At 48.4% G+C, this 13,642-nt stretch overlaps 4 protein-coding genes across 4 annotated transcripts; 1 reads left to right on the forward strand and 3 right to left on the reverse strand.

The window, feature by feature from the left end:
• Positions 1–599: 599 nt before the first annotated feature.
• N7519_005607 (amino acid permease GAP1) lies at positions 600–2,464 on the reverse strand (the record flags this gene model as incomplete). The annotated part of the gene is made up of 3 exons (XM_057292383.1): positions 600–1,662; positions 1,719–2,136; positions 2,200–2,464. The coding sequence occupies 3 exons, from the start codon at positions 2,462–2,464 to the stop codon at positions 600–602; spliced, it is 1,746 nt and encodes a 581-aa protein (XP_057147194.1).
• Positions 2,465–6,541: 4,077 nt separating this feature from the next.
• N7519_005608 (RNA-binding protein LSM5) lies at positions 6,542–7,218 on the reverse strand (the record flags this gene model as incomplete). Its single annotated transcript, XM_057292384.1, has 6 exons — positions 7,174–7,218; positions 7,067–7,123; positions 6,970–7,008; positions 6,887–6,914; positions 6,635–6,698; positions 6,542–6,580 (listed from the first exon to the last, which is right to left on the reverse strand). Exons 1-6 carry the CDS (start codon positions 7,196–7,198, stop codon positions 6,542–6,544), a joined length of 252 nt encoding a protein of 83 aa, XP_057147195.1. The 5' UTR covers positions 7,199–7,218.
• A 339-nt stretch (positions 7,219–7,557) lies between these two features.
• N7519_005609 (3'-5' exonuclease) lies at positions 7,558–11,431 on the forward strand (the record flags this gene model as incomplete). Its single annotated transcript, XM_057292385.1, has 3 exons — positions 7,558–7,697; positions 7,753–11,198; positions 11,265–11,431. 3 exons carry the CDS (start codon positions 7,558–7,560, stop codon positions 11,429–11,431), a joined length of 3,753 nt encoding a protein of 1,250 aa, XP_057147196.1.
• A 427-nt stretch (positions 11,432–11,858) lies between these two features.
• pex10 (ubiquitin-protein ligase peroxin 10) lies at positions 11,859–12,986 on the reverse strand (the record flags this gene model as incomplete). The annotated part of the gene is made up of 1 exon (XM_057292386.1): positions 11,859–12,986. One exon carries the CDS (start codon positions 12,984–12,986, stop codon positions 11,859–11,861), a length of 1,128 nt encoding a protein of 375 aa, XP_057147197.1.
• Between the last annotated feature and the right edge of the window lie 656 nt (positions 12,987–13,642).

Genomic DNA, 13,642 nt, shown 5'->3' on the forward strand with positions numbered 1-13,642 from the left:
CCTGGCTCTTCCAAGGTTGTCCCCACCGTCTTCGAATCCACTCGGGCTATTTTTGGGGTTGAAAATTACACTGGGGTGGTAATCCGCAGCAAATCTTTAAATTTGGGTGTTTTTTTCAACTGTTGACGAAAAAAGGGGGGTTGGCGTCTGCAAATGTTGTCTCTTTATGTTTACAACTAAATTGCACTCAATGTTGACATTGTGGCTATGAGCACTTGCCCGAGGGTAGTCATGTACATCAATCAAAATGTATTACAGAATATAGTGCAAGACTACAATATATGTGGCACCCTACTCTTAAGCCGTTGATCATGTCTGGCTTCCTGGGTCAACTGCTCCCCACAGGTATGCCAAGCCTGGAGGCTCGAGATTATGATCGGCGTTAATATATGTTGTAGACTGTCAAACGGAGTTTTAAGTCCTCTGAAACTGTATGAATGCTTTGTATACATATGTAATGTTCGTAGAAAAATTATCGTATCGTGGTTATCTTTAAACTATGTATGTAGCCTTCCAGGTAAGATGCAAGATCAAGATGTAGTACATAGGGGGAGATGTTGTCGAAAGCAAAAGAATATCGAAAAAGAGAAAACGTCCGCTTAACAGAAGAACTTATAAACCTTCTTCCACTTGGGCCATTCTCTTTGCTCGGCCAGCTCCTGCTCAATTAAATGCTGGATATCAAGGTCGCGACGACCGGTGACCAAATCCACATCGGACGTGCGAACAAACTTGGTCTTGTACACGATCTTATAACCGATGTAGCAAATCAGAACCACGGGGGCGGCCAAGTAGACAGAGAAGAATTTGTAGGCAATCTCCTTAGGGGTCATGTCTGCGTAACCAATGGGGGCGAAGCCAACCCAGAACTGGGCGATCAGCACGAGACAGTTGAAAATGAAACCGACCCACGAGCCAATAACGCCGGGCTGGGAACGGAAAGCCAGCTCATCCAGGCTGTGGCCCTGTTTCTTCCATGCGCGGCGGAAGAGGATGTGGGCGCCGCACACGGAACCCCAGGTGAAAATAGATGACAGACCCGAGATGGCCATCATCCATTCGAAGGCGGTAGTCTGCACGTCAGAGGCGGCGAGGTAGGAAAGCAGACCCAGGATAGATGCAATGATAATGGCGGGTAGGGGACGACCCTTGCGGTCAATGTATGCTAGGAACTTGGGGGCTTGGCCCTGCTCAGCAAGGGCAGCAAGAGTACGTGAGGATCCATAGACGGAGGAATTGCCAACAGACAGGACCGCAATCATAATCACGACATTCATGATCGAAGGCAAAACCTTGATTCCTGCGTTCTCAATAGCAATGACGAAGGGAGAGGCCTTGGCATCGGCGGAAGAGGAACCGCTGATGAGTCTCGGGTCGTCATATCTCACTAGGAGGCCGACAAGGGTAAGGGAAACCACGTAGAAGAGAGCAATACGCCAGAATACTTGCTTAACGGCTGTCGGAAGGGACTTGCGAGGATTGGTGGTTTCGGCGGCGGCAAGACCAACAAGTTCGGTTCCAGCAAAGGCAAATGCGGCATTGACAAAGACACTGCAGAGACCCTTGAAGCCGTTCCTAAATGCACCTGGGTCGTACCAGTACTTGGCGCCGATGTATCCACCTTCGGGTCCACCACCGCAGTTGAGGATGATTCCAAGTATACTAACAACAAAAGTCAGTTAGACATTCAAGTTTCAGGAAACAGCAGCGTAACTCACATGAAACCAATAACGGCAATGACCTTAATGAGGGAGAAGACAAATTCAGCTTCACCATATCCTCGCACACCGAATAGGTTGATTGAGACAATCATAACCCAGAAGATAGTTACCCAGGCGGCATTTGAAACACCTGGGTTCCAATAATCGACCGTGATAGAAGCAGCGACGATCTCCAAGGGTAAGACAATAAGCCACTGAAGAGCGTAATTCCAGCCCATGGCAAAACCCCAAGCAGGATCGACGAAACGAGTCGAATAATGGGCGAAAGAACCGGCAACGGGGAAGAGAACTGCCATTTCACCCAAAGCATGAACTGTACAGTAAAGCATGCATCCAATCAAGATATAGGCAATCAGTACTGAGGCTGGACCACCGGTGGCCAAAACAGATCCGGAACCAACGAAAAGACCAGTACCTACGTAGTAAACGGAATTAGCAAGGTCGAATGAGATGAGAGAAGAATCAGTAGAGAACATACCAATAGAACCACCAATAGCAATCATCTGCAGATGGCGACCCTTCAAGCGGCGCTGCAACGGGGAGTGAGCAGTGTTGTGGGCGGCAGTCTCAGCATCGAATCCAGAGCCATCAGCTCCAACATGACCGGTGACTGTATGGTTGGGGTCTCTCTTGAAACTGTCAAAGATTCGTTGGCCTATGCCTCCCCGCGTTGGAGATGAGTCGCCATAGGCTGGGGGGCCCTCTGCGCCAGCCTGGACGGCCTCAAACTTCTTCTCCTCCATAATGTGTATGTGAATAGGTTTCTCTTCCAATGGTGAGATTATCTAGAAGAGAAGAAAGAAGGATCTGTATGCTCAACCTGAGGGCTCCAGAGAATTCAGGTCTACCAACACAGAGGTAAACCAAGTAGAAGTTTGACCGTTGGGGAGGGGGGGCGAGGGTATAAATACAACCAGTCCAATTTCAGATAAAAGCGATATAATTTATTTTTACAGTTTTCCATATAATCAAATTAAAATCAAATTAAATCAAAAGCACCCAAATCTATCTGCATTCATGCGCTTAGACCGACTAAAGTTTCGCACTAATAACATTTCAAACTCCAATCTTCTGATAGCCTTGGCATGCTCTGGGTAACGCCCGAGTCCGAGAGGGCAAATTATCTTCCTTTTTATTTAATTCAGGTTTATGTCTGATCCATATACTCCGTACTCCGTACTCTGTACGTAAAATATTGCTCGAGGATGAATTACTCATGATTCATACATATCTACGGAATACATAGGTAGTCGCGGAATAAAGCTGCAAACGGTCAAGTTCCCACAGCTTTTACCGGGAGATAAGGCCTTGGAGCTTGGAACCATAGTGTTTCACCCGACTATCTTATTGTTTTAGAACAAAAAGGGAAAAGCGAGATAATTATTGTAGGATGTGGAACCCTGTCTGGTAGGCGCCACTACTTATCTATCTCTCGCGTGATTTAGCCTGTCACAACGGAAGGAACCTCAAAGGGATCTTACCTCATGCCAATATCTACTAGTAACCTAGCTTGACTATCTCCACGACCTGAATCCCGTCGTATTACATGGATAGTCATGCTGACAAGTCTCCAGCGACTTTTTCTGGTATTATCCATCGATGCTATTCTGTGTGCGGACAAGGGAAAAGCCAAGCTTCTGGAGACCAAAGACGGCAACTCCCCAGATCCACTAAACCCCATCTGTCGGTTTCTCCGCACTCTGCCCATGGACGATAGTCGATCATTGCCCAATCAGACAAACCTCGGGAGATAAGAGCGCACCTGCGCACCTCCCTTTCCCCGGGGCTTCCACCGGACACTGCCCAGGTGCGTCCACGGGTGTTTCCTAGGTTCTTGTTCTAGAATACTTTATCTCGCAGAGTTGGTATCCTAAGTTTAGACAAAATAACCTTAGAAACATACCAACATTACTCTATATCTATAATATACTATATCTACTGGCTATTGGACGGGATGGGAATTCTTTTCGTTTCTCACCCCTTGCCTATGGGAAAGGCTTCCCGACGGACCCCGTTCCTATCGCATGCGCTATGGGCCACAGGGAATATGCGTGCATTGCCATATGGCTGGGGAAATCCGCCCCACTGAGGCTTGTTCGCAACCTTTCACAATTGAGTTCCCTGACTGTCACCTCGGTACGGGGTATAGTCTCTTGGCCTGTGTATGTGGTCAGAAAGGCAGACGAGAGAGACTGTGGGGAGTCCACCAAGAACCGCCTCGGTCGGGTTCGCCACTACCGCATGACATTTAGCTCTGGTCCCCTGGGATAAGGGATGGTGCCATGAAACTCTGTTCTTAGGCAAACTCTGTGCTTAGGCATCTCGAAGCGAGGGTTTCTCCCTGCATGGCTCGTGGCGGTCTGCCACTCATATGCATGGAAGCACGGGAGAAGCATACAGGAAGCCAAGAAGGCGCGTTGGGAGATATTATCATGCGGTGTTCATTAGAGACTCGTGGAATGATTGGCCTGGTGTCGGCGCGTTAAATAATACGCTCGTATTTTTTTCGCTGGGCAATGTGCAGAACATATCGATCAGTAAGCTCTGGTAGGCCAAGATCATGCCCTCGCATCTTGGGTCCGCGAATAGACTTTTGTAGGCCAATAGCTGAAATCGGGCATCCCGTCAAAGAAGAAATTAATCACATTTGGTGGTTAATGGATGTTGAGATCTCAAGGTGTTTATAATCGCGTGACCTCTGAATTCGAGTGTGAGAAGCCCTTTGCGACCAAATCGAAATGTGCAAACGGCCGCACTAGTCTTATCTTTCATGTCTGCTTTGCGGGTCAAGGACATGGCCAGTTTCTGAGATAGGTAAATCCACAACGTGAGACTTGGTTGGCCCATGCAACCCGGTCAGATAATAGGGGGCGGAAAAAGACGCACCAGTGTTCTCGGCCTTGAGCTGAATTGAATTGATGCTTGACTATCAGCCACTCAAGCCTTCGCCAGCTGATGGCGCGCAGTAGCCGATTTTACTGGCCACGCTCCCGCAACAGATAGCCACGGTAACATCGGGCTGGATTGGCATTTGTGTTCCGGTGACAGGAGCCATGGCCGACCGATTGTCCTTCGTTGATGCTAGGTCAGCGGCTGCGCCCGGGTTATGGTCCAATGTACAGAGTACTTTGTACGTTGTACAAAATTGCTGCCTACCTACATAGGTAGGTGCTCATGTGAAATCTGTCGGTTAGATCTGTAGCACAAAGTTAGCTCTTCCGTGGACACACCCGTGGACCATTCTAAGGTTATTTGTCGGTTTCCAAGGTTGAGTATCAGAAGTCTACGGGTAATACCCCGCAAAATGATCTCTGTACGATCGGAGTACTCCGTATCAAACGTTTCGCTCTTGAGGTTACTCAAGTCGACGAAAATTGCTAGAAATGAATGAGCACAGCCCCAAACAGCACGCAATGAGCATTCAGAGTTTCGCCACCGCCACGAAATGGTCCGCTATTACCCCAGGTTGATGTACAAGATACATTTACTTCATTCGGAGTACGGAGTACATTTGTTCTGATTCCTTTCCGCCATGTTCATAATTCCCTACTTGCTGCCAAGTCGGACCTCCCCATTTAGGTCCATGAGGCGCTTGGTGTATTCCATAGTTTGTCTCACTCCAAGACTCAGCTAAAAGCCCTCACGGTGAACATGACTATAATTAATATATCCAAATATACATTGGAAATCCGAAGTCGACATTAGGTGCATATAAAATGCGGGGGTGACAATCTGTTAGGTAACAGTTTCCACATAGTCAACTTTGGAGTCTGGGAAATACGGGACAATGAAACATCATGCTTTTAGAATGAGGGAATTCGGGGAAAGTGAATACTCGAATAATAGTCCATGATTATCCGCAGACAGCTGGTACTGCATCTGCAGCCCCGAGTCCTGGAGCCCGTGTGCATCGACCCCCTTTGCTGTCCCTGACTAAAGGCTGCCGCTTTCTTGTGCTTATCTTGCTTTAAAATAGTTACTGGAAATTTTTTTTACAATACGTATGTTATAGATGACTCTCTAGTGTGAGCTCTACAGCATCGCACTAGGATTAGACCGGTCTAGTATGCCCAGATGAGGTAGAGGCTATAGTATATATCGAATAATGTACCGCAGTTGACCCCATCCAAATTAGCTACTCGTCAAGGTTCGCCGCCATCATTAATCTCCACTTAACAGCAGTTAACTGACTAGCAATATAACACGCTGAATGCGGGGTATTAAATCGATTTGGAGTTCCTTTTCTCCACATTGTACATCATGATAACCACAGTGAAGAATTGCCCGATCGGTACGCGCCAGCGGCCTCTGCTCGTACCGAATGGATGGTCCCAGATCTTGTTAATAGCCGGCTGTAAACTGTAAATAGCGCGCGGCGACCGGGTTTAGCCGTCGATACCCTGATTCCAGGGAGAACGACATGTGGTTGGGGGCTTATCCTGGACCGCTGGTTGCCTGGAGGTCTTCTGTAGGCTAGTTCCTGCATGCTTTATCTCGCATCTCATTGGAGGCTGCAGTGGTCCCTTTTAGCGGACTGTATTGTGGTAGACTCCCCTGGATCATGGCTAGCCACCACTGCGATGGACATCCTCTTCGGCGAAGGACACATTCACTTGAGTGTTGTTGACAACAGCTTCTTCCTGGTCTTACTTCAATGCTGACCTACGCGCTGCCTGAGACACGAGATAAAGGGAATCGACCAAAAGCACGCTTGACATGGAGGTTCGTTCATTCAACGATTTTGTTCTATCTCGTTGCATTCGGTATCATTAATACACAAAATTTTATTTTCGTCACGGCAAGAACTGGGTATTTCAAGCTCATGAACTTGCCACCGGACCTTCACCACCGGGAATCAACTGGTTGAAGAGTCAATAAAGCACTCGGTTGGACTCAAGGTGAATTTAACTTACCATGCAGATATTGTTTCCATTCAGCAAGAGCTTAGGGAGCTTGATTTGGGCACCGGTGTAGTCGCTGAGAGCAAGTTAGTCTAGGGAATAATCACAAGAGTGACCTGTCGAGAATCTCGACACTGGAATTTGCAAATCAGATAGAGATGAATGAGCACTGCTCAGGGGCGTAGGAGCCAAGCCAACCAAACACGATCACAGAAAAAGAAATGGTAGGTCAAAGCTAGACAATGAAAATATCAAAGAACGTACAATTCTGTCACATCTTCCATAACCATGTCTAAATCGAAATTAGTGCCTGGTGAGATCGCCACTTCTCATGCAGGGATACTCACTGACGTAGTCATCGAATCCGAGTAAGGTCCCGGAGAACTCTTCGTAAGCATTAGTACGCTGGTCCAGTTCCGTTATCAACATTGAATTTTAGCTGACCTTTGTCACCCTTCATGACAACCCAAATCCGGGAGCCAACACACTTATCAATGAGCTCTATCAAACGGGTTAGCGGGGTCATGACTCTTGGGCCATTAGGTACGGACCAAGAGGAAGCAGCTGAGAAGCCATGATGTCAGGAGATAGAAGATAAGGGTGCTCGATAATTTTCCCTTCTTGGCAAGCGTCTTGATTTAAAATCAAAGGTGATCAAAGCATTCCGCGTGGACAAGATCGATATAGAAAAGGACGTGAACGTTTGTCGCTCGGCACTTTTAATGATCCGACCCGGGCGACTAAGCCAAATAAGGTTTAGAGGCAACTTTGAAAGTTGATTTGCGCGCTTGGAGCTCCGCAACATGGGGTGCTATCCTGACCCTCAATTGATTTGGTAGTTGCAGTCTTGTTGATCACCATAAATTGAGCCATCACTTGTTGTCCATCAAATCGATCAGATCCGATTGCTTCGTGGGGCTCCAGGCTGGTCCACTATGCTTGTCACACATTATGCCAATGCGGCCGATTCTTTTAGCAAGTCGGAAGACCCGATCTTCCCTTGCAAACATAGTGGTCACCTCAATAGATTCAAATCTCATGGGTCATTGCGATGGGGACTTTTTGAGCAGTGGGGGTAAGCAAGCTCTATTGTGTCCAGCTTCAATAGCTGTTTTCTAACTAAACTACAGTGGCCCCGACACTTGCGCACGATCTGTCTCAAGGCTCCGACATGTGTCTTTACGGAATACAAGCTCCTCATACATTCCGCTTATGACCCCTCAGTCAAAGCGGAACTTTTCCAATACCACTCGCAAAGAAGGCATATGGGATGACGACGATGAAGTCCCAGAGCCAAAACCCGTGCAACGAATTCCAGGCCGACCGGCTTTTGTGCGCCCTGCCCAACATCGAGACTTGGGCAGCTTGATTCGATCGAGAGTGGATGGGAAAAATCGAGTCTCTCAACGTCTGCGCATTGAGAAGAAGTTCAATTCGCTACCTTCATATCAGGAACTTGTTGAGAGTTTTATCCAATTGAAGTACAAACATGTTGATGACCTTCTCGATGAATCCATCAAGGCCAGCCTAGCCTATGAAGCCGAATATGGAGCTATCTCGTCAATACTTCAAAAGCAAATCAATGATGTGGTATCCCGGATAACAAAACAGGTTCTCCATGCCGTAAAGACCACTCAAGAATATGTGACTGAATGGGAAATCATGTCAAGCTTCATCAGCACGCGATTTGTAACTATGGTCTCAGACACCACGCGTTCAGTTCTACAAGCAGAGAAGATCACTCAGAAGTATGTCGCTGAAGTGACAGCTTTGTCATCTTCCATACTGGGATTGGACCGAATACAGGCTGCTGTCACAAAAGCAGAGAATACCGGTCGAATGATTGATCATGATTTCTGCTGCATTGTTTTCGGTAGAACTCCGGAATGGAAAAGAAAGCTGGGAATATCCTCCCAGACGATCCATGGTTGGCAGGAGTGTCTTCGTACGACTCAAAGAACACTCATACCACATCTACTCAACATTTCTGAGCTGTCCATCTGTCAGTTGAGAGACACCGTCAACAATGATTACCTACAACCCCGGGATACCGCAAGAAGTCGAATTGATCGAGTTCTATATCGAAGCGAACTTATTAGGACGAACTACAATGAGTTGCGACTGAAAAGCATGAACGCACGAGCTTTCCCCATCAGGAACCTTTGCTTGGAGCTTCTACGTAACTCAAACCTTCGCCCAAGTGATAGATGGGTGTTTGGCCAATACGGAGAGATCCTTTGGCATAATGATCGCGAGATTAGTAGATGTGCGCATCGTCACCGTGCATTCTGGCTCAGAAGGCAGATGGCGCTGCATCCACTTCGACAAAGTGAACTATGGATGTTGAAGGATTTCATGGGGGCAGCTGTGAACGCACGTTCTCCTCAAGCTACTGGCAGGCGGGTCTTACTTGCGATTGCACTGGGTGCCCCCAAGGCGTCAGCAGCGGGCCAGTACTTACACAAGAACCCACTCGTGATATCCAACAAGATCTATCTCGAATACAAGCGTCTTTGGATGCCAAAACCAGCACGCAGCCCTGAACTGCATATCTACTGGCGACAGTTGGATGTAATGGCGCCACTACGGATGATGGATTTTCTTATGTGGAGACTTCAAAATGAAATTTGGTACCTTCACCACAGCCTCAAAGGTGATGTCGGGGCATTGTGGGCTTGGGTCCCTGAGCAGACTCTGTCGCACACTGCCTTAAAAATAGCCGACTGGGCCTTAGAATTTCAGAAACATCGCAGCGATCTTCGACAAATGATCTCTGAATACAACCATATAAACTGGCTTCGTCTTCGATCGGAAACCTTGCTCCACTCAACGAGACAACCTGTCTATCTTGCTGGAAAGTTTGAAGTCCTCAATCCACTGAGCCAGAATATCCGTGGCTTCAAGCAATGGGCCGATCGCATGGGCCAGATTGCTTCTGACGCCCATATTATCTCAATCGCCAATGAGCAGACACGAGCGGATTGGGAGTCCATCCACAGTGAGATTGAGGGCAAAAGGGGGCGGGTTGCTTCCGTGATATCCCACATCCTAGAACTGGGTTCTTCGGCGAAGAAGGCTAGGCGTAGGCGGGGACGAGGGGAATCCGAATCTCACAATGCCAAGGCTGCTTTCATCAGGTCGTCTCAACGCCGTCTTTCAAGATATACCAAAGGGCAATTGTCGGGCCATTCCGAGTCTCCGCTTGCTAATCGGGGCAATCAGGAGCCTGCTCAAGTTATGGTATCCACGAATAGTTCCTTGCGAAGAAGCAGCCAGAGACTGAAGAGAGCTAAACGACACCATGCAGCCGAGTTAGCCGCTAACCAAGATGGTCAAGTGGAGAGCCCCCTCGGGCACAAACTATCTCCCGATCCTCCAACAATAAAAGCTGAGGACCACAAAATAGAGGGCAGGCCTGTGTCCAAACCAATCCCAGTCGATGCGCCTACCGGTCAGAAATATCAGGAGGACAGTCAGGTCACCCGAAAGCCATCGCCCAGACTCTGGAAGAGCAAATCTGGGAACCTTGACGCCCCTGAGTTCAACCCGTTCCTAGTCAATGCGCATGCTAGCCAGACGAATCAAGAAGAGAAACAGGTTCTTCACAAGCCACCGCCCATGCCCTCAAAGAGCAAAGATGTGAGGCTCAGCCCGGGGCCACATCTTGATGACCCCCGTCCGCCAATTCCAAGAGGAACCAGCAATACATTCCCAGGCACAAGGACACGCAGCGGACTACAACCGGCAACTATGCTTCCGAGGAAACCATTCGCTAAACCAGAACCAACCAATAGGAGAAAGTACAGCACAAATGCGATTTTCCACCAAACCCAACAGCAAAGCAGTGGTGTCCGGGATGATTCCCTGTCTGAACGGCCACTTGGGACTCATACGTCCTCGGTCCCAGGTACCCCGAGCGGACATGGGCCTGGATATGTTGAAGAAGATGACTCCAGGGGTGAACCAAACCCATCTTCAGACATTGGTTCCGGTGCAAACAGTCTGACAACACCCCGGTTCTGGAGCCATAGCTCACAGCAAAGCCCCGATGGCCGGAAACTCATTGTGCATTATTGCCGGTCCCTCCAAAGTACCGAAGAAGCTGTGCAACACTTCCTCGGGAGCAAAGTCATTGGATTTGACATGGAATGGAAGGCTCAAGCATCCAGCTTGGACAGCATTCAGAGCAATGTCTCGGTGATCCAAATCGCAAACGAGGAGCGTATCGCGCTCTTCCAGATTGCGCTTTTCAAGCCCGCGCGTTCTCTGGAGGACTTAGTTTCCCCATCATTGAAACGCCTCGTTGAGTCTCCCGATGTCATGAAAGTGGGTGTTTCCATCAAGGCAGACTGCACGCGGCTGCGCAAGTATCTCGGCGTCGATGCCAAAGCCACCTTCGAGCTCAGCCATTTGTACAAGTTGGTCAAATACGGCAAAGACAATCCCAACTTGGTGAACAAGAGGGGTGTTAACCTCAGCGAGCAAATAAACGAGCATTTCGGTCTTCCCCTCGAGAAAAGCGATGACGTCCGCTGCGGTGATTGGACTCGGGCTTTGAGTTATCGTCAGGTTCAATGTGAGTACTTGGAGTCCTGCATAATCTCTCTCCTTAGATGCTAATCTTGCCTATTTCTTTTCCTAGATGCTGCTACTGACCCGTATGCTTGCGTTCGTCTGTTCTATGCCATGGAGGCCAAAAGACAAGCCATGGACCCCATGCCGCCTCGTCCCGCGTACGCTGAACTCAACCAGCCCATTGTTCTTCCACTAGGACAAGCGGTCAATAGCGATGAGGATCCATTGATCTGACCATGTAGATATGCATACATGTACTTACATTTGGTTATCCTTTAGATACCCACTCTTTTTGTTTTGCACAAGTTTTGGAGCATATATTTGGGCAGTTTCAATCCGGAAAGGTCTTTTTCTTTTTCTTTTTCTTTTTTGGTGCGTTACTTCGTGCCCTGTCTTCTTAAGCGGCATACATTCGGATTTGATTTACATTTACATTCTACATTGTACCGAGAAATATATATTAACCGGCTGTTCCATGTGAAGATCCAGTCGAATTCTACAATCCACGGAAACCATACTCGAAGGAAATAGAAACAGGGGGTATATATTTATCCAAAATAAGTGTATAAACATTTATCGGCCACGCCACTCTCTTCAGTGATAATCCATGAAGATCATGAAAGCACTAGCCTAGAACTTATTACCTCAATCAACCACATAACTACCCTCTTAGAGGAAGCACCTTAGAGAGTAAGAGCTCCTGTCGGCAGAGCGGGCATTCCGGCTTTTCACGAACCCAGTCCCGAACGCAAATCCAGCAAAAGACATGGCCACAGGTCGTAACACTAGGATCCTTGAACATCTCCAGACACAGGGTGCACTTCCGCTGCTGACCCTTGGGGATCCACGAAACGGCACCAGGGTCCTCCTCGAGATCATACAAAGGCACAGAGGCAGGTAGAAGAGGAATAGAAGACGGGTTCTGGATTGAAGCGAGAACAGCTCCAGCCTGCGACAGAGACTGGCCAGCGTCCGCAGACTGGCTCTCGTCTTCATTCATGCTCGCGCCGAGTTTGCGAGCGTGCAGGAATCCCTGCACGGCGATTTGGAGAACGAGCAGCACACCCAGAACCTCGTATCCGATGCGTTGCTCATTGTCCTCGATCTTCTTTGTGAAAACGTAACGCAGGCCCCAAAGTCGCTTGGAGAGATGGTAGTACGAGCCGGTGAAATAGAAGGTCGCAATGCTCAGTGCATAGATGGGTGACAAGGATGTGATGGAGTCCAAGTGTTCAAGGATATACTGCTGGATGCGTAGTTTTGTAAACAACGGCCGTTTAGTTGGGGTAGTTGAGAATTGGGGCTTGTTGAGCAGGCCAGCCTGCTGCGCCGCTCGTAACTGTTGGCGTGCAATGTTGCGCTCGAGCTTATTGCGGATTCTCTGTCGCAGGGCAGGCAGTATCCGCTGCAGTGTCCATGGTACTAAGATGCTGCTTAGGATGTACCCCACGCGACGGCCGATTGACGGTAATTGAAGTGTGTCATCCTCTAGTTGTACGAGATCGCAGTATTCTTCGCCTAGGGTGCGGTTGCCGATGGCTGTTGTTAGGGTGAAATAGAGAAGTTCTGTGAGGTGTTTGATAGCGTCGGAGTGGGTGTGGGCGTATCGGGCGCCACGGAGAGCCCGAACGATCCCTTGAGATTGTTGAATCAGGCTTCCCGTGAGGAATGCATCCTTCTCATGTGAGCGGATAATGTCTGGTGAGGTTGCGAAGGGGTAAAAGTGTGAGGCAGATGAGCCGAGGGCTGAGTTCGGGGTTGGTAGAGAGAGATGGGAGTCGTCCGCCATGACGGATTGTAGGGTCTTGATATAGGGATATTAAGCTTGAGTGTGATCGTGAATGATATCTGCTAACTTAATGCATCCCCGAGACGAGTCACAGGCTCAATTCCCCGGCTTTCGTACCTGGTGGAGATAAACAATTTCCCCGGAGTCATCCTCGGATGAAATGCCTCGGTATATTATTACATCAGGTGACTTGTCCGTTCTCGATCACTGTCACGTGCCTAACCAGATTACTCCATTACATAATAAAAGTTACGAGCTCGGGAGCAATACTATTATGTAATTCACATAATTACCTCCAACCTTGGAAATTACCATACGACGCAAGCGTCAACTGGTCCCACTTGGGGTACTTCAGAGGTACCTGGGCCTGTCGCAGATGAATGCGGGAGGCTTGCAGTGGCTGAATGTACCTAATTCGGTACCCCCTTTGTGCAGAAATCCAGGGGTGTTGAATGTTCTCTTGAACAAAGAACGTTTTTGACTATATTATGATGCCATGTGTACGTTGTTATTCTTAGAACGACGTAACTAGTTTTGTAAAGACTTCCCCTCTTCGATCTTTTCTCCTGAGATGGGCTTCTAATTCCAATTATACCCAAATCGACGCTGTGGGGATCCAGACCGCGGGCTCTGACTAGTCCAGGCGCGTATTCCAC

The sequence above is a fragment of the Penicillium mononematosum genome (assembly GCF_028829835.1).
Source record: "Penicillium mononematosum strain IBT 11891 chromosome Unknown utg000003l:1.0-8172316.0:1.0-8177699.0, whole genome shotgun sequence".
Classification (NCBI taxonomy): domain Eukaryota; kingdom Fungi; phylum Ascomycota; class Eurotiomycetes; order Eurotiales; family Aspergillaceae; genus Penicillium; species Penicillium mononematosum.